The sequence below is a fragment of the Schistosoma mansoni genome, chromosome W (assembly GCF_000237925.1).
Source record: "Schistosoma mansoni strain Puerto Rico chromosome W, complete genome".
Taxonomy (NCBI): Eukaryota; Metazoa; Platyhelminthes; class Trematoda; order Strigeidida; family Schistosomatidae; genus Schistosoma; species Schistosoma mansoni.
Window position 1 is genome coordinate 27775132 of NC_031502.1, and position 21019 is coordinate 27796150.

Below are 21019 nucleotides of genomic sequence, written 5' to 3' on the forward strand. Positions count from 1 at the left end.
ATAATGTCAAATCCCGATGGGAAACGATGAAAGCATAAGGCACATCATTTGAAACGACTTTATTTTATGAACCATATAAACTCTGTCGCCCATGTGTAGTGAAATGGAACTGTAAAGTGTGAGTCCGACTATTTCGAAACGAATCCGGAAGATATTCATTCATTCGTTGGTTAAGTTATCTGGTGGTGTGTATCTTATAGCTGTCTCCGCAGGAGCAGCTGAATTCGTGGATACATAACGATAATTCGAAATCAAGTAACTTGTCCTTTGTTTCAGTAAAGGTCACCGGTAGACTAGGAAAAGATAAAGTAATATTAGCGGCCTTAAAAATCCTAATAAAATTGATTGACGATTTTATTATTTCCATCAGAACTAGTATACCCATCACCTCACTATGAATTTGTAATTTTTACTTATTATGTTTAACCATATAATCTACTTCATTATTATCATTGACTCATAAATTGCTTTAACTGATCTAATATTTTTCAGATACTCATCTCAATATTACTGTATATTAGAGTAAAGCCTCATGAAAAACTAACTGAAAACAACATTATTCTTTTATATGTATTATTCTAATTTTCAGGGTATGAAGTTTCCATAAGTTGGGGTCATGAAGTATTATGGAGTTTCTCAGTAAATTTTTTTTAGAACACCATCAGAAAAGTATCGTATAACTTACTCCTATATCAGGTCTTCGCCCACCGAAATGAACTCTTAATGATTTTGACGCTCCAATTTGTGTATTTGTCCCTTTATATAATAAATCTTTGTACTTTTCAATCAGAGTATCTGATGGTCGTTGTTGGCCAACTTCAGGTGAATGTCTACAGAATCAAATATGAAAATAGAAACGATAAAGTTCAGAATACAATGGTCGAATAGAGCAAGTTTGAAATACATACACCTGTGGTTTTCAAATGCTCAAGTCTTCCTGGTATATTCAAGATCGGAAAAAGTCATTATATTATTAAGTAAAACTTATAAAACATCTAAATACCTAACATTACCCTTTTGTCTATAAGTCATTCTTAATGGTGACTGGAAAACGTGTTGGTGGGATGACTCACGATGAGAAGTAAGGAAAAATCATATCTGGAAGGTGATCTTGCAAGAAACAAATATTTTGATTTGGAATTTTGTTTGCGTTTAAAGTGATATATAATCGTAATGAAAATTACATGTGCAACTTCTAATCCAGTAGGGCATCATGCTAATATGGATTCAAAGTAGACTTCAAGTTTTAATAGTTTATGGTCCTATCTTTCAACAATTTTCCTCATTTCAGACGGATATAGAACCGACAAGATGTTTCCAGTTTTTTCATTTCTAAGTTTGACAGCTGGATTACTCAATTAATTATTTATTGTTGCAATACCTGTTTCACGATTCCAATGTTGACTAGGTATTCAGTAAGTTTTTCATTCGTAAACGAAAAACATTCCAAATCTTAGTCGACATAAAATTAGCACTTACAGGAAAAAATATTTCAGTGTGACGAAGTATATGTAGGATACGCTATTTGTGTATGAACTCATCCGTGTTTAACTCCACGCTATATATACTTCGAGTAATGTAATAAACACTTTTGAGGAGAGGCAGGAATGAAATTAGCACTAACTAGTCACTTAATTGAGGCTGCTAAAAATTCGAGCGAACCAATTAAGTTTAACAACGTATTCATTAAGTGCTTGAAAATAATAACTTGAAAACGCTGTTGAAAGGTAGTTATTTGAAAAGCTGATAATCTGAATAATATAAATTCTACTTCTCAGGTTACAGTACTCAGCGGTAGGCCAGTTAGAGGTTATTACACAAAATAAAATTTCAAGATATATAAAATTCTCTGTTAGAAGAGTAGGGTAGGCTGAAATTTGCTAATGAATCGCATCTTGGAGTATTTTGGTGAAAAAATTAAGGTTGAAACACATTACTTAGAATATGATATTGGCAGGTTGCTTTTACGGTACATATCATAAATCCCTTGCAAACTTCACCGAATGTTTTTAGATCCTTCTATGCAAGTTTAATTGTCAGTTGTAAGACAACGGTAAAAATATTTAAATAGATTTTTTGGACTTTTGATTTTGAATAGTTGTGTGATGTGAAACAATTGCCTACTAGCTAAAAACATCAAAACATTTTCGGTACCTGTACGGAATAGATGAAGGTGAATGTAATTCATGCTTTTTATCATCAGGAAACTTAAAATTCCATTGTCCACCTTTTTCTTCAATAGTAATTGTTTTTAAGGGGGAAAATATTTTACCCATATTATCCGAGGAACCGGGTTTTGGATGAACACCATTCGTCCCATTATGCCTACTTTCCTACAATGAAAATTTGATAATATTTATCTATAGAAAATGATAAATTATTTTCTAGTGGTTAACATAAATAAAGTCATCTCAGACTGTTTACATTCATGTGTATATGATTTAAATGACCACTGAACAACGAGGATAGATTTTAACTCTTCCAACATATATTGGTTCATCTTGATAAAAAGTAATTTTTGTTGGATAATATGGGTAGAAGTGAATGAAAACGAAATTTCTTTTATACAAGTAAATGTAGTCCTTATGTTTAGTGAATAAATCTGATGATTAGTAATAACTTCAAGTATGCTAATGAAACAAACATCTTATTTCATCCAGTTAGCTTCCTTTACAGATCTGAACAAATTGAGAAAAACAATGTTTGCAGAATACGGTGAATAGATTGTATTTAACTTGAAGCGATTTACACATTAATTGAGATTATAATTGCACATCAAATACCTAATTAGAATATTGGTATTTAGTTAGGATCGTAATTATAATTTAGAAGACTGCCTTTTGATAACTCAGATATTCAATGAATAAACTGTTACTGAGATTGATGACACCAACTTTGGGTTAGAATACTTTTCGGACTAAGAAGTAGAATTTCTTCATAATTAATATGGGAATAACGTGGGCGATTCGAATTCCGTATTATGATTATTGGTTACAAATGCGTTTCGAAGACTGGCAGTGACTCTGTGTTCTAGACTTTCTGAAAATTAGTGCGCCACATACCTTAGAAAACAATTCGATACTGATTAAAATTTTTTTTATGCACTTTTTCAAACATTTTCTCTCTTGGGCCTAGAGCTTAAGTTAACCAACCTTAGTAATGTACCGAAAAATTTCTAATAAGAGGGAATGTTATGTAGGCGACAAACATTACTGTTGTCCTTCAAACAAACGTATTAATTTTGGCATTTTGACACTGTCATGTGAGATACAGACTTCCACCTTCATAAGAGTTTTCATACACTGTTACAATACATGAAACAAAATTTCATACGAACTACTTTTAAAAAGGGCTTCGTTGTCTTGGAATTACAATGATAAGTGTTTATTTTTCCTAGTGCTGATTATTAATAAACATCAGACTAATAAAAATAATGGGTATCATTCTCCGAAAAAATACAACTGTGGTTTGAAAAACTTCCAGTTTAGTGTAGATTTCATTTAGTCAATATTACATGTAAGTCAAGGAGTTACGACGCAGAAATAACAAATATCAACTTACTGAAGCGAAATTGTCTTGATAACCTCTTCCAACTGACGGATCACATAAACTTGTACTTCGTCTTGGTGGATAATCTGGAACTTTTTGATTCAGTCGGGAATTATGGCCTGTTCGGCGAACATCATTTAGATCAAGTAACGCTGAAGGATTATTATCACGCGCATTGGTAGCTCCTGTACTGACAGATAAAAGTCTTACTAATGCTTCTAACTGTAACATCAAATCTGTTCGACTACGCTAAATGTACAATGAGAAGAAAAATTTGTTCAGTAAAAACTAAGCCAACTTTACCTTTAAAATTATTATTCATATCTACTGTGGTTTATGCTATTCAGTCTAACAGGTATGTGTAGTATGTAGCAGCAATCGGAAAAGAAATGCCTGCCAGCATAAGATTGAATTGAAGAGAACAGGAAGGAAAACAGAGAGCAATCGTAGTAAAAGCGGAATTGGAAGAATCATGAAATATGTAAAGGACAACTGAAGGAAGGTGTGGAAATATTGTATTTGATGTACGGTTTTCATGGTTTACTTAGGCACTGTTTTAGTTACAACATCTGAGTTTTTGAGCATTACAATACTAGTGTTCACGGATACATGAAACAAACTTGAAGAATTTTAAAAGTGAACAACATCTGTATGATATAATTTATCAGATTCACTGTAATGGTTTACATTAACAGCTTACACACAATATGATAAAATTCCACTCGCAACTTACGTATGTGGGACAATTTCGATGGGATTTTTAAAGCAGACATGTTTTTACTTTTATGTAAAGGCAATTAGACAAGTTGCCATATAATGATCACTGAACTGTATACTGATGGGTATTCTAGTTAGGCATTTGAATGTTATGGTTGTTTTCAGATTTTCAGTGAAATTTCTTCGTGAATCAGTTATAAATATACTTCTGCGTTTTATATATATATATATATATATATATATATATATATATACGTTTCGGTCTACTTCTAATTTACTATCTGTAGTTTCAAAAAATATATATGATAATAAACTGTTTATTTCCGATGGTTATTAATAGAAACCTAATGTAAATGACAGTTACTTGGGCTAGTATATTCAGTTTTGTTTTTGTCACAATTACATGTAGCTAGCTATCAAGTAACATCGACAACATCAGAAATTTGAAAAGAATGTGTCAAAAATGTGTATATAATGTGACATACGATTTATCATTTCATTCGAATATTTAAGGACAATTATCATCTTTTTGGTGATTGTATCAAAAACCAGCTTCAGCTGCACAACCACTGAACTAGTGGGCTGTGTCGTCCTGGTTTGACGTTGTCCAATAACCACGAAACTACCAGGGGAAGGATTTAGGAGGACTCATTTTTCATGTGTTAAAATGATTTGAAAAGTAACTATAATATGAAACAAATCACAAATTCGTAATATTCTTATGCGTTTCTGTTTAGAAGAACTTCTAGTGTGAGTTTCGAATCTTTAGTTCAGAAGAAATTACTTACCTGCAGATTACTCATTCTCGACTCCAATTCATCTTTTCTTTGACGAAGCGCCTGTAGATCAGCAACCAAACGGGGGTTTTCTGCATTCACTGAATTGCCAACTCCGGAAGCCAATAAATTATCTGATTTTAAGTATTGTTTTAGATTTGTCGGGCTAAGTGTACCAGCGCCTTCGTCACAAACATCTTGTAACTCAGAGGAATCATGTTTGAGGGAACCAGCAGCAGCAATGAATGCTGCTTGTTTTTGCTGTTCAACTCGTAATCGTTCGATCTCTTTTAGTATTTTTCTAATTTAATGGAAAGAAACACAAATGTCACCACGAAACATTTTACCGAATAAAATTTTTGTCAAGGACTAAAGTTATATATATATATCATTTGTCTCTCTACGCTACAAAAAATATATCTTGTTTATTTGACTGACAAGTCATAAACTTACCAAATGTTTTCTACTCTGTTGGTAAACGCTTAGGCATTTAGGAACAATATCTTAACAATGTGTTACTTATTCAAAAGACTGTACAAAAATTCTTATCTATCAATCTCTTTACGATCTGATTAGCACAAACTGGAGTTCAACCTAATCCATGTGGTAATTTTCAGCGAATAAATAGAATTTAAAAAGAACTAATAACTATGGTTGTAATGTGAAATCTACACGATAGAATAGGTTCTGTTACTAAGACAAGAATGCCATACATTTCAAAATCAAATATAATTTACTAAGCTTATCTATATGTTTTCACTATACATCACTACAATGATATAATTTAACATAATGTCGTCATGCTTGAGTAGGTTATTCAGTGGAAACCAAATTTAATACATTTTAACTTACAGTTTATAGAGAAGTGTACTAAATAAAAGTAGTGACAGAATCAATCTGATGTTTAGGAAATCAAATAGATGGAAGTATGTAACGGACCCAAATTTGTTATTGAGGTGAATAACGTTAAACACTCCAGTCACTTATTAATAAGATTACGAGTTGAAGTGTACGGATGGTCAATGATGAGTCCTGTTGTGCTTGATCATAAATTTCTTGTTTGTTGTGCCCTCAAGACATTAATCTTAATTTTGTTTGTGTAATAGAAGAACCTGATTATTTGCGAATTCTAAATCGTCAAGCTGCACTCTAGATGTCCACTGTATCTCGTGCTTCCCTCCAGATGTTGACATCTTCATGATCCAGTCGATTACCAGGAGAAATAGAAAGGGTGAGAGTAAGCAACCTTGCCTGACATCGGTCTTTACGTCAAACGAGTCAGTGAGTTGTCCTCCATGAACGATTTGGCAGTTTGATCCAACATAGGAATTTCCGTATGATATTGACTATCTTCTCAGGCACGCCGTAGTATCGAAGAAGCCTCCATAGTGTTGTCCTGTCCACTCTATCAAATGCTTTCTCGTAATCAATGAAGTTGATGTAGAGTGATGAATTCCATTCAATTGATTGTTCCATAATGATCCGTAGAGTTGCGATTTGGTCTGTACAAGGTCGATCCTTACGGAATCCAGCCTCTTGGTCTCGAAGTTGAACGTTTACGGAGTCGTTCATTCTGTTTAACAATACTCTGTTGAAGACTTTTCCTGGTATTAAGAGAAGAGTGATGCCTCTGTAGTAATCACAGTGGTTGAGATCGCCTTTCTTTATTATTTTGATCAGGTGTTCTTCTTTCCAGTCTGTTGGTACTTGTTCTTCATCCCAAATCTTACTGATGAGAATGTGGAGTATCTTTGCAGTTGATGTTACATCTACTTTCAGTGCCTCTGCCGGGATGTTGTCTGGTCCCGCTGCTTTGCCGCTCTTGATTTGTCTGATGGCCATGCTGATCTCTTCAATTGTTGGTCGGCCAACATCGATTGGGAGGTCTGTGGGTGCTGCTTCGATGTTGGGTGGGTTCAGTGGAGCTAGTCGATTCAAGAGTTCTTTGAAGTGTTCTACCCACCTGTTTCGTTGTTCTTCAATGTTGGTGATTACTTTGCCTTCCTTGCTTTTCACTGGTCGTTCTGGTTTACGGTAATTTCCAGCGAGTTTCTTTGTCGTATCATACAATTGTCTCATGATCCCTTCTCTTGCAGCTTTTTCAGCTGTCATTGCTAAATCTTCCACATATTTACGTTCATGGGTTCTGATGCTCCTCTTCATTTGCTTGTTTACTTTTGTGTATTCGGCATGTGCCTTGATTTTTTCTGTTCTTGTTCCGCTGGTATTGATTGCTGCCTTCTTGTTTCTCCTTTCTTCAGTTTTATCCAGTATATCAACAGTGATTCATTCCTTGTGATGGTGTTTCTTGTGGCCCAGAACCTCCTAACATGTTGAAGTGATTGTCTCTTTTATCCCTAACCAGTTGATCTACATAGTAGTTCCCTCTCCATTGAGTAGATCATGAAAGGCCCGGAACCTATTGTTGAGGGTTATCTTGAATATATTGCGTTTGTTAGTATCCTGACGACAAGCTATATTAAACTTTTGTGATGTTATCCGCCTCGTTGTCCAGTGCTTCTTAAGTTTTAATTTCATCTTGGCGACCAGCAAGTGACAATCTGATGCTATATCAGCTCCTCTCCTGGTTCTCACATCCTCCATCGTCCTCCTGAGCTTTTTGTTGATGCAGATGTGGTCGATTTGGTTCTGTGTAGTGTGATCCGGTGAAGTCCATGTGGCTTTGTGCATGTGCTTGTGTGAGAATATGGTACCGCCTATGAACAGTTTGTTGGAGGCACACAGGTTCGCAAATCTCTAAACATTTTCGTTCTTTTCTCCCAGTCCATGTCGTCTCATGATGTCTTCATATCCAGTGATGTCAATTCCAACCTTGGCATTTAAATCTCCCATCAGAATGGTCAGGTCTTTTGTTGGGCACTTCTCGACGATCGACTGCAGCCTATCGCAGAATTGGTCTTTAACGTCCCCATCGTATTCGTTGGTAGACGTTCATTGTAATGCTCTCTTTCTTTGTTTTGAAGGAGGCTTTGATGGTCCTTGGTCCATTAAATTCCCATCCTATAAGAGCATTTTGTGCTTGCTTGGACAGCGTCAATGCAACTTTTTGTATATGTGGAGCATTTTCTTCTTCATGGCCGGAGTGTAACAGAAGCTCCCCCGAAGCTAGTCGTTGTTGTCCAACCCGCGTACAATGTGTTTCACTGATCCCAAGCGCCTCCGGGTTGTATCTCCTCATTTCTGCAGCAATTTGGAAGACTATTCCGGTCTCCGACATTGTGCGAGCATTCCATATACCTAGATAAATGGTTGCCCTGGTTGTCAGAAGGGGCATCGGCCTCGTGGCTTCCGAAGGAACTCGGCTTCCACCATGAGGCATCATAACTCTTCTAAATGAAGACCATCTGACTCCCAGGGCAGAGTTTAAATTGCCTGAACAAAGTTTTTCTGGTCAGTGTTTTTTAACGAGTTAGTTTTCTATGGAATGGGATCGCCAACCCCATGTCCAGCCCTCCTCCTTTATCCGGGCTTGGAACCTGCAATAGCCCCTGGAGAGGCTACAGGCAGAGTTATGTGTTACCGATCATTGTATAAAAGAATGAAAGCTTGGTGAACAATTTTATCGTTTCCGTAGAAATGCTAGAATTGTTAAAACAGTAGCTATAGTTGGAAGAATAGTTTGGGTCGTTGAATCTTCTGATAACCATAAAGTTATAGCAAGTCCAGATTGTGACAACGGATAGAATCGAGGATTATTTTTCATCTTTCAATGACAGTGTATTTGTATTTCAGTATAAGTATTTACGCTGAGACTCCAACACAGTACCTGATGCTTCAGATATTAACGTGTTACCTATGGAGTTAATCTGTTCACATAGAAACTAACAATGAACTAATGTGAATTCGCTTCATCCGATAAATGATCATAAATACAACAGGGAAGGTAAGATTTGTGTTTCAATTATTTATTGCTGACTTTAATCGTAAAGTGTACTCATAGTAAGCAGATAGTGTCAATACATTGATATTATGTTTTACGTATTATGACATTAAAGAAATCAACCATCATTTTAGTAAAAGTGAAGTGATGTAAAATATTTTGAATTTATTAGCAAATCATTTATGTGATTTGTTTACATATCATTTGAGACTCAACAGATTATAGAGATATGTCCGAAACCGAAAAAAATTTGTTAAAAAGAAGTTAAACGTATATAGGAAATCTGATTATGTCTGAGCTATTCAATTGAAGGTTGTCAACTTGTTATTTGTTGGTTGGAACATTCCAACTATCAAAACATAATTCTATTCATTAGAGGGTAATATTTTTAAATGTACAGCCATTCACAGTTAAAATACAAAATAATTTGAAGTTCAATTCGGTTGTATAATACAATTACTCATTACTAAGACTGCTCTAGTCGTTTCGTTTCAAATGAATCAAAATGTTGTGTTTTAGTGAACAAATGTTGTAGTTTAACGTTGAGCGGATGAAAAATTTATACATAGACACGTATCGTTATACACTCTATAGCTCACCTGTTTTTTTCTTGTAGTTGAGCAATTAATTGTTTTTGAGTTTGTGTTGATTCAACAAAATCACCGAATTTCTGAAACAAAGTGAAAACATCAGCAGCCAGTTAATAAATACGTCTTATTGTATGAAGTTTATTTATCACTGAAATAAGTCCCTATACTAAAGTATCTAATAAAAATATTCAATATTGATTACGCTTTATTTGATCTCCTAATTTCCTAAAGCACAATTCAGTTAATGGAATACTTCTTATTGTCACGTTGAAATAACCCATGCTTATCAGCTTTATAAACATAATTATTGAAAATATAATCTCAAAACTAGATAAGGTTAACGATAAATGGGCATTTATGGTTATTGATTTTTTAAGTAGTTTATTTTAATATATCTAAAGTTCATGGTTAGAAGAATGTCTGTTGATGTTAACCAATGAACCTTTTATGTAAATTTGATCCGCGCCAATATCAAAATATTCATGTTAGTTCCCTAAAGTTAATGCCTTCCTATTCTCAGTTTTCGACTGTTGGATGTTATCTGTATTTATTAAAAATGCATGGATTTATCGTTTTTCGAACACACCTTTTACTTAGAATAATCTTTCATTCTCAGAATCTACAGTTATAATTTCATAATTATTAAATCACATTAAAAAATATTGATGTATGCATATAGGCAAGACAAATACTGACGCAGGAAGTGATGAGCTAATTAATATGCGTTTAGAAAATTAAATACCCCTTTAGGGGGTCGGTTCTATATTGACCATACTCATAAATCCTCATCCTTGAGCGCTCGTGAACATGTACTAAGTCGGTTAGGGAAAGAAGTCATAAAATGTTTTAAAAATCCAATAGTTTCCCATCTGACTGACTGTGAAGACAGTTTTTTAGTTTCTCACGTGACAATTTTTTTGTTTATAATTATACATTCATCTTCCTTATTTTATACGATATAATTAATAATTGTTGTTAGTCACAACCACTATTACCACGATAACTACGCCACAACCACTCCGATTCCGTGTTAATGTTCTTGATCTATTAATCCGAACTGATCATCGACTTAAAATCATCCCAGTGGTGTTGCATAAATGGAGACTTGGACTAAGTACCGATGTCTTCAAATACTGACTCCTTTTGCACTCAGCTACTTAGCCGAAATAGTCACTAACATATTCAGAATACTTGAAAGTATTTGCTAGATTTTTTATATTTCTATTTATGCACATTAAGAATTGAATTATGATCAGTCTGTGTAGGTTTAATTTAGTAGGAAGTGAATGCCTCAATACAACCTACATTTGCCTCCCGCAATACAAATACATCAAAACTTGTAACAAACACATTATATTTGGGGATGCTCTCTGGACGTATATATGACAAAGAGGATTCACCGAAATTGGGTCCTGAATATTGTCAACGGGTCAATACAAACTCTTATTAATCGACTTTTAATCATATTTATTTTTGTGCTAAGTTTCTCATTTATCTTTTAGTATCAGTTTATATGTTAAGCCCATATACTTTATTCTAGCTACTGGCCAAGCCAGTTCACCTATACATTATGAGTCATATTTTGATCTTGTTAGCTGTTCGCTTATTAACCTTGACTACTTTTTATATGAGCGCATATGTATGTACACTTCGTATCCTATTCATCATATGTCTGTCATTCATTTTTGTCTGATTATAAATATTGAGTAATGCTTGCTCATAGCGAGTTGGCTTCCCCGCCATCTCCAATACGCTTTATCTTTCGCTTCGCTCTCGCGTTGGCTTCCCAGCCATCTCCACTATGCATCATCTTTGCTTCGCTCGCTTACACTTGCTCATGTGCTTAAAACTTTCTGGCCTGCATCATTCATCAATAAAAATGTAGTTGCCGCTTCTTTTTGCCTTCTGATATTATACACTGTTAAGATTGGTATTATAACGGTTATCAGGGTGAACGATTAATGAAGCACGGCACCACAATCTGCATATAATTGAGTAAATTTGTTCCTAATTGTTTTCTGTTTAGTAACAGCTCACTCAGTCTTATGTCAATAATTCAGTTAAGTCAATAGCTTTTAGTCAGTCACGAAAAATAATATGTCTATTGACCTTCTGCTCATAATTCAATCAACCCGAGAATGTACTTATAATGAAACCTTAAATCTATCTTCTATAACAATGACAACCAGTCATTTTTACACATTAAATCACGGATTGGTCTTCATTAAAAATTCAGAGAAGGTTATTTTTATACCTTATTTTTAAAGCTTACAACTATAAACAGGGATGTAATTTTATCTTTTTAAAATGTTCGCTTACATCGAATTCTTGGTTTAATGCTGAAGCAGCAGCTAACTGAGCAGCATATCTAGCAATTAAATTATGTTCTTCATTAGATTTTTGATCGAGATTGTGTGTTTTTAACGAGAAACTAGCTCCCATGCTTGAATTATTTAAATTATCGCTATTAATCACAGATACTATGGGAGTAGATTGTATAGCTGGCAGTCCAGTTAATGTAGTAGCTAACTGATATTGTTGATTACCGCCAACTGAATAAAACTCTGTTGTAGGTCGAGAATAACATGATCTATGCAAAAGAAAGTTATACAGAAGAATTCGTTTCATCAATATAAATAATCAAAGTGAACCGCTTACGATCACCAACTAGGCTTGATAAAAATATAACTACATTAAATCTATTTTCAGCATTACAATTAAACGTAGATTATTGTTCACAGATTATTTGGTGTCTTAAGTTAACTAACACAGTTAGCTTTAAGGAAATTTATACTGTTTGAAGATAATTTTATCACAATTCGGTAGCAGCAAAAAACAAGTTCATATATGACTTTGCAAAGGAAAACAGTTAAAGATGTATGTTGAAATTTTACAAATCACAAAACAGTGATGCGAAGAATAGAAAACTACGTGTTTACTCATGGAATGAACTTCCTTAAATTTTGCAGTGGGAAGCTCTGAAAAGTAGAGTCATTCCAGGTCAGAGTGACTCATGCTTCATTTGAATTTAAATGTCGAGAATTCCTTGAAAATAAGTGCTTCAGTGGTATCACACATGATGCAGGACTTCAATGTATTGAATTCTAATCCACAGCGGTTCATCATCATATGTTGCTAATGATTTCTATACTAGGCTTAAATGAAAGTTCAGTGCTCTAATTTTTTATGTTCATTTTATTTGAATTTCAGAAACAGATTGACACTCTATTTTTATGTTAACGGGACATTCTAAGACCACGAGCGATTAGAATTGAAAAAATTAAGATAAATGACATTTGACGTAGCTTTTATTGAAAAATCTCTAGTAGTACTGTAGTGTGGGTTACTTATATCCACATAAGTAGTATATGATGATGGTCAGACATAGAATGTATTTCACTAGAAGATTGATAAGGATAGAACTGAAACGGAACGCAATTGGTATGTAAATGCATGAACAATAAAATCAGAGAATATGGACTGATTTTTACAGAAAAAACGGTCAAGATTGAGTCAATTGATTGTTATTTTGCAAATTAACTTTTTACTATATGGTTATCAGAGTTTAATGAGATAATCTGTAATTTGTGCTTTAATGCATTCGATTGTCCCTACCCATGTTCTTGTTCAGTACAGTACAAACCAGATGGAATTCCAACATGTTCAGTTCACTTTCGTATCGCTTGAGTTGACAGTTTGGTATCGAGAACGATTTAGTGCAGGACTAATTAAAATAGGTCATCGTCCAGTGTGCTCTAGTAATACATTTTTTCAATACAATTAGAAGGAAAACTTATATGGTATACACATAGTGGAATTGTCCGCATAACTAACAAAATTAGTTTTGTAAACGTCGGTCGATAATGTGAGAAAAATAGAAATGGAAGTGGGAAAGAACAGATTTCTGAAGTAGACTAAATTCAGTTAGTAAAGAAGTGAAAGACTTTACTTTGTAAATAATAAAATGTTTCCGTCCAGAAAGAGAAGAATGCAGTAAGTCAGTCAATCAGCTCCCAGTGTCAGTACTAACAAACTTGCTTATTAACGGAAATAATAGAATTCAATGAAAGGAAGGAATGTGGTCTAGAAATATCGAATATATTTATCACACTTTATCGAATTGAGCACTGTATTATGAAGCGGGATAACTGCTGTATCCAAGGTATTTCTTTCACATATACAAGGAAACAAATATGGATCAGTATCCTCTTTCAGCGTAGGTCGCCCTCAAGTTCTAAACATTATGACGAGTTAATGGACTTTAAACGTTCCAAAATATTTCAGTAAATTTTTAGACAAAACGTTACCTTAAACGCGAAGAAGTAGAAAGCGTAACATTAAATACTTGAGGTATAAAAATTTTGTTTAAGGTATACAGATCCACTTAGATGCTGTGCTTAATCCGTTTCCCACCTATAAGCTCTTTAGATAGATTTTTATATATTTACGTAACTCTTACGAGACAAGGCTTTTGAAGATATGTTGGATTCAAGCGTTTGATTTCATGACTTACACTGCAACTCAGTTCTCAAACTTTAATGAAATACTTTTCCTCGTTGTTTTTCTTCTTGCCTAAATCTTCTAAGTTGTAAGAAGGTAGGTTGACTGAATCATATAAAATTCCTTTCAGTATCATCAAACATCAAATGGAGATTCAGTGTAGGACGCGATAATATGAACTGAGTTTTCAAATAAATTATGTCATTCAAAATGCATTTTACAGATCCTAGACACTTTCCTCTGACCGATTTTTACACTTAATCCTCCTTGTCTGATACAGAAGTGTATTCTATTTTGTCTGGCCACATATATAAGGGGTAATAAAGAGAATACAATGATTAGAGTTTAGAGGAGGAGGCCGTTAGCGAATTGACTCACTTAAAGAAACCAAATCTAGAGGAGTATTGGAACGGGTAAGGAAGTTGACTAGATTTCGGTGAACTAGAGATGAAAGGAAGGTGTAGCAGCATAAGTTGAAAGCGTCATTTCTGACTAAAATAGAACTCCTCATAGCAGTCTCAGCAAATTCAGTGAAACCATCGGCGAAAACAGATAGTGCGGAAGGAACTTAGCCCAATATCATAAAACCATTGGTGATATAAATGCATTTATTCAGCTATTTTGGATACAATTACCGTTACACGATGTACAAAATCTTTTGAAAGCCAAAAACATATGTGGTTAAATTGACATTAGCACACATCTATAAACGTAGCTGCATTGCCACGGTACTTCCATCATTGAAAAGAATCCGATAATAACTCTTAAGAATATGTAGTGATACTAAATTATCATCGTAAAATTATATGACAAGGGTTCTAGAATTGCGATTATAATAAAGCTAATATAAAAGTTTGGGGGTAAGAGAAGTCAGAAGATTCATTTGACTTATGATACATGCACGACTAGAACTGGGTATTTCAGGAATGGATTTCTGACTAACTGTCATTGTTTTTAATGCATGTTACTACTTGAATTTTACTTTGTAGAACGATAAGTTCTAGTCTATTGATATAACCGCATGTATGGATAATACTATTATCTGACAGTTAAATTGAACACAAAAAATTGGTATCTCATTGAAATATTCTAATCGTTGGAAAAATAGACAGCCCAAGTTTCCAAGCATGTCATCAATATCGGGGTCCAACAGTTACTTTAAAATGACCCTTATGTAGCTTACTTCATAGTTTCAGTTGTCATAGTCAGTTCAAAGTTATGTATAATGTTTTCGTAGAAAATGGGTAAAAATAAATTATAGAGTTACAGCCGAAAGGAAATATTATAGCAATATCTTTTACTTACATAGGTAATGGTTGATGATTTGCTCCTGACAGATTGGTCATGTGTGAACCAGGATGTTTTTCAGAATATAAAATACTATGTCCTGAAATAAATTAAAGGGAAATGAGATATTTTATTAGCACTTATAATAATTGATTGTGACTATTCTTTATTTTTATACTTTATCGATTCGGTCACTAAAATTCCGGTAGGGTTGAGTAATCATGATGCTGTAAATGAGTTGAAAGTGCTATCTAAAAGAGTGGCTTGGCTTAGAAGTAGTTAGGTCTGTGAAATTTCACTGCCTATACCAAAGTAGGTGGAGTGTGTTTCGAACTTGGCAGTCACTGGCTGAACGTCATGTATTTTAATCAATAAGCCAAATATTCGTGAATGGAAAATAATATTAGCCAATGTCCTTGAAATAACATCCATATAATTTATTTTAATGAAAGTCTGTAGAGCGAAATTTTGGTCAGGAAAACGAAAGTACAATTAAGTTTTACATAGCATTATGTGTTCATCAGTTTAATCTGTGATAATATGTAGATAAGTTATAGCAAAGAATATATTACGTTTTCATTTTACAGATATCTCTTTTGGTTATTTTTAGTTAATTTATTCTGTAATTAATAGACTCGAAAACAGATAAAGATTAACATATGGTTTGCCATCGCAAGTACTGATAATTTCACAGAGCGAAAATTAAGTAGAAGTGTAGCTTACCGGCTCTTGTATAGTCTGCGGTAATCAAGTCTTGTTGCTGCATTACATTTGTGTAGCTGGTAACAGCCACTAAACTTCGTGCAACACCACTCGATCCTTGATTCGACTCGTTCAAACTGTTAGGGGAAGGTTGAACTTGTGCTGATTGGGGAGGTACATATGTGATATTAGATAAGTTAGTATTTGGTCGAGTTGCTAAAAATAAAGGGTTGAGCTGTTGCAAGCGCCGATTTGGTAATGGACTGCAAATAGTATTCACTGGTGCCATGAATCTCTGATTTGGAGCAGGTTGGCCTGGATGACATCCAGCAGAAATACCCGTTGCAATGTCGTTCGGTACAGATGGAGCAATGCCGTTTACGCAAGACATGATGCCGGTTGGTACAGAAGGGTCTGAATTCCATTCAAATATGGATCCTACATGAGGACGACGAGAAACATTCATGCCAGAAAATTTCTGACGTTCACTGAAGCTACTTGTGAAAGATGTAGTAACAACATTTGGTGTTGTGGAGTTAGTAATGGCCCGTCCAAATTGAAATGATTTTCTCAAAGAATGCCCAAACTGACGGGAATGAGATTTCTGAAATGAAATTAGTAGCAAATTTACAGAATAATGTTGCTAAGACTTCAGTGAACTACTACAGTGTTCCATAAATTCCACTTGGGTAATACAAGCGATGGGTGAGGATGAACTCCACTATTGTTGGTAATTTTGACCTTGGACCTGACAACCAATTAAAATGAATCGGAATTCTCATTTATACTATCGTGATCCATGATAGAGGACATGTTTCGATATAAGTCGTTTTTGCTGGCTTACGTAAACAATGTAAAGTATTCTACGACGAAAATACCACGTAATCATGCTACGGACGTGTCAAGTGTAGTTCAGTCAGTCATGATGGAAAAATTACAACTTAGCAACGGTCATATCGCGAATTCATTCTATAATAGAAATTATTCCAAAATATATACAGCTTGGTGGCACAATAAACACAAAACTTAACCATAATTACTGACTACGATACAATTTTATGACTGGAAAGAGTGGATTTTATCACCAGTCCAAGCGATAAATGAAGTACAGGCTGAGCAATCCTTCTACATATTTTTCTTTAAATGCCTCATGGAAAATATCTGTGAGTGGTCATCAGGAGATTTATCTACCTTGTAATGATTTTTATCTACTGAAGGGGGTTGATTGAAGAGCATTAATTCATAACCAGAAATTTTTAGTTAAATCACGAGGCTGAGTTTTTGCTTTCAAAAATCATCGGCTAGAGATACTTCATGTAAAATAATTTTGATGATATATATATATATATATATACCAGCTTAGTAAATATTAGTTTCTTTTGAAAGAACCGATTTCCTGTTTACGTTTTTTCTATATTTACATGTAAATCTTTAAAAAATTGGCTTCTTAAAAATCAAACGATGTAGTAACTTTTTGTGGAAGCTGTTTTCGTACATATATGTATCGTCAGATTACTTTGGTTTATGCATGCTTCCTTACTCTTAAACTAGTGGATATGTTTTCTCAATATACTGAGGTTGTAGAGCTATGCAGGCCCACATAGCTTATTCTAGCTTCCGGACAGGTCAACCTATCCATTGTTTTTGAGTCACATTTTGACCTTGTTAATTGTTCACTTATCAACCTTGACTGTTTTTATATGAGGGTATGTGTGAGCACTTCTGGTCCTAATCATAGCATGTCTGTAACTTATTTTTGTTCGGCTATAAATATCGATTAACGCTTGGTTAAATGGAGTTGGCTCACATGCCTTCTCCACCGCACGTCATTTCGCTTCGTTCTGTTTTCTCTCCCTTCGTTCTGTTTCTGATTGTCTTTTCTGGTCAACGATCATACAAAATATACGTGTTCAAAACTTTATTCTCGCATTGGACTTATTCAATTCCGTTATTCATTAACACGATTCAAGTCGATGATTATATACGAGGATAGCCAGGATGTATATTTCGACAGCAATCATTCGATAATGATCACTTTTCCGATCTAACTGGAGTCAGATATACGGCCACAAAAAGAACACAAGCCTATCTAAGCTGTAAAAACCGTTGAAAACGTAAGTACTGGATAACCGTTTTGTTCTGGTATAAGGGTCTCAGTGATACTCATCCACGACCCTTTAACCAGGAATCGAACCCTAAACATTTTATTCCGCTTGCCGGCGCTTAAAGTTTAGACCACTGAGTCGCGACTCAGTGGTGCATAAGCCTAACTTCAATCAGTTGGCAATATGCTTGTAGTTATGTTTCTCACCACACATATTTCAATAAATCAAAGAATAATCATTGGCTATTTAACATTTTATCATAAATGAACAGTCATTGTTCTGTTATTTTCAATTTTTAATGAAATCTGTGTTCTTTATCTGTAAGTACACAAATATGAAAAATCATAACGATATCAGTTGTATGTTGATTCGTTGAAAGGTGCTGTTAACTAGCAAACATTATATTGATGAGTGTATTGCAAGAAACGTTCATGATTATTGTTTGTATTGCAAAATTTAAAAGTTCTTACTCAGAAGTCATTACATCTCGTATACCATGCGTTTCATTTTTAGATTGACCTACTTAACATAGCTCATTCTGCAAACATATACTCCTCTTTTAGATAGCTTATTGTTGTGGAATATTCCACTATATCAGTATTCATAATGTACCGATAACACACCAAACGTTCCAGTTTCCTGAATTATCCTATAAAGATGTGTATTAGAATATTTTAAGTTTGTTTTTTATTTCTATTCATTCAGAACAATGTCTTTCCAGTAAGCACAAAAGTGTTGCACACAGTAATGATCTGTAACGAACCAAAGATTTACCCAAAGACTTGCTAGCTCGAAAGCGAACCTCGTTTAATATATATATATATATATATATATATATAAAGGAAATAACTTACTGAAGCAGCACTATATTCTTTCACATCATGTGCATTTGTATGCTGATCTGTGGTTACGCCAATCCAGAAACAATCTTGACACAAATTATAGTGAGGACATCGAGTACATTTGTAGCGTAGACCGCAAATCGGTTCACGTTTGCAGCCCTCACATCGTACGTTATGTCGGACTGTGATGAAATAAAATAAAAAGAAACTAGTTAAACAAGTTTTAAGATTTCCATGAAAATAAATAACCCGATTAGTCAAGCTTTCGTAACTAAAATAACTCATTGTATCATTGAATAAAAATAAAGAGAATTCAAAGAAAACTTAAGCTGTACATCCGCATTTATAGCTGTATGGTAAGTATATGTCTTAAAATGACGGAGATTCGAGTTTGAATTTATTCACTCACGTTTAAAGATTACTGAAAACACAGTTTACTGAAGTATTAGGTTAAAGACAAAGATGTTGTTATGCCCTAATAAGGATAATGAATGGTAACTTTGGGATCTATTTATGAATCAATACTATGCATATATTTTTTATCGTATAATTGCTAAATAACTAAACTACTCATATTCATGTCTCTCTTATTATAAGCTGTATTTTAACCTATAGACTATTATTATACGATTTATCAATCTTGAGTTATCCCTAGTCTATTAATTACTGCCTCCCATATTCACAGCCACACTTGGCTAAGTCTTGTACATATGTTATTTTCTATTTTATGGTACGATGTGGTCAGTTTGATTGGTATATAAACTAAGTATGTTTGAAATATGATTCCTACTGCAGAGGTTGTTCTGGACTTGACTGTCTGGGCTAGGCAGAAAGCAGGACCGACAAGTACTCTGGACTGCTCGTACGGTTTCCGTGTATCATTGGTTCAATCAATAATTTGCTGCTCTCTAATTGGTGACCTTATCACGTCATACGTTAACAGGGCACCCACTCGGCCACAAGTTATAACAGATGTATACACCAATAAACATATTTTATGATATCAAATAAGGTATTTGATGAAATGTACTAAAAGCAAATGTTAAATACATTTGATGTTGTCAAATGACTTTTACCTTCTGATCAAATAAAGCGGTTTGCATTTGAATAAATACATTAAGCAGTGGATTTTTAAAGAAACGAATACTACTTCCGTAGTAAATTTTGAACGTTATAAACTACTAGAAACTGAATAGATGTTTCCTTTAATTTAGTGAGAGCTTGTATTAAATAACATCTGTGAATAAAGTAGATGTCAGCAAACATTAAGTTAATTACCAACTAACAGCTCATATCTGGTATGCCTTGGTTTATCACCAGTCATATAGCATACATTATATTATATCTACTATAGGGGCTTATATGTTCATGAGAAAAACCAAACTATTTTTAATCCGTATGATATCAGTTGCTAGACCGACAGTTATGTAATCTTTCTTCTGTTTCAATGATTAATATATATTTGATAAATTACTATAAATACGATTGTACAACTTTAAAAAATGACATTGCCAACAAGGAAATTGTTTTCGTTGACTTATCATTAATTTTTTTGAATGACACAACAGGTTAATTTCGTTAATTTTCCAAAAATATCCAATATACAACTTACCATTCGCCACACTGATTAACCGGTGAAAAATCGTAAGCCATACTAATACTTGTGGTCCTTGATCCGATAGCATACGATCCAAGAATTCTTCGAGGACTACGTTTTTAGAACGCTTTTAAAATAAAAATCAAACAGTACACAATGAAATCAACCGAACAAAAAATGCAATTATCCCATTAAAATTTATTTTGAATTTCATTTTTGTGTGATTCTTAACTAAAGAAACATTTTACTGAATCTACAATATATAACGCACCGAGTCGGTATAATAAAGAAACTTAGGAAACAAAGAAACTTTAAAGACTTCGGGAAAGAAGCGACAACACTTTTCCCGGCAAACCAATATTTAAGATGTCGAATCGCGTTTCTGGTATGACGAAAAATCTTTGAATAACATTAAACACTCAGATAAATATAATTTTAAAAGCTACTTCTTCA

General features: G+C 34.0%; 1 protein-coding gene across 1 annotated transcript in view; it reads right to left on the minus strand.

Annotated features, from left to right (window-relative positions):
• Positions 1 to 661: 661 nt before the first annotated feature.
• Smp_210860 (putative dystrobrevin) overlaps positions 662 to 21019 on the minus strand; it is a gene marked incomplete at both ends in the record, with an annotated part of 46786 nt that continues 26428 nt past the window's right edge. The window contains 10 exons of the mRNA XM_018789211.1: positions 662 to 830; positions 2155 to 2333; positions 3562 to 3798; positions 5055 to 5343; positions 9543 to 9613; positions 11853 to 12123; positions 15339 to 15420; positions 16044 to 16626; positions 18982 to 19151; positions 20582 to 20693. Coding sequence (XP_018654677.1) covers positions 662 to 830; positions 2155 to 2333; positions 3562 to 3798; positions 5055 to 5343; positions 9543 to 9613; positions 11853 to 12123; positions 15339 to 15420; positions 16044 to 16626; positions 18982 to 19151; positions 20582 to 20693 — 2163 coding nt within the window. The remainder of the gene's footprint in view (positions 831 to 2154; positions 2334 to 3561; positions 3799 to 5054; positions 5344 to 9542; positions 9614 to 11852; positions 12124 to 15338; positions 15421 to 16043; positions 16627 to 18981; positions 19152 to 20581; positions 20694 to 21019) is intronic.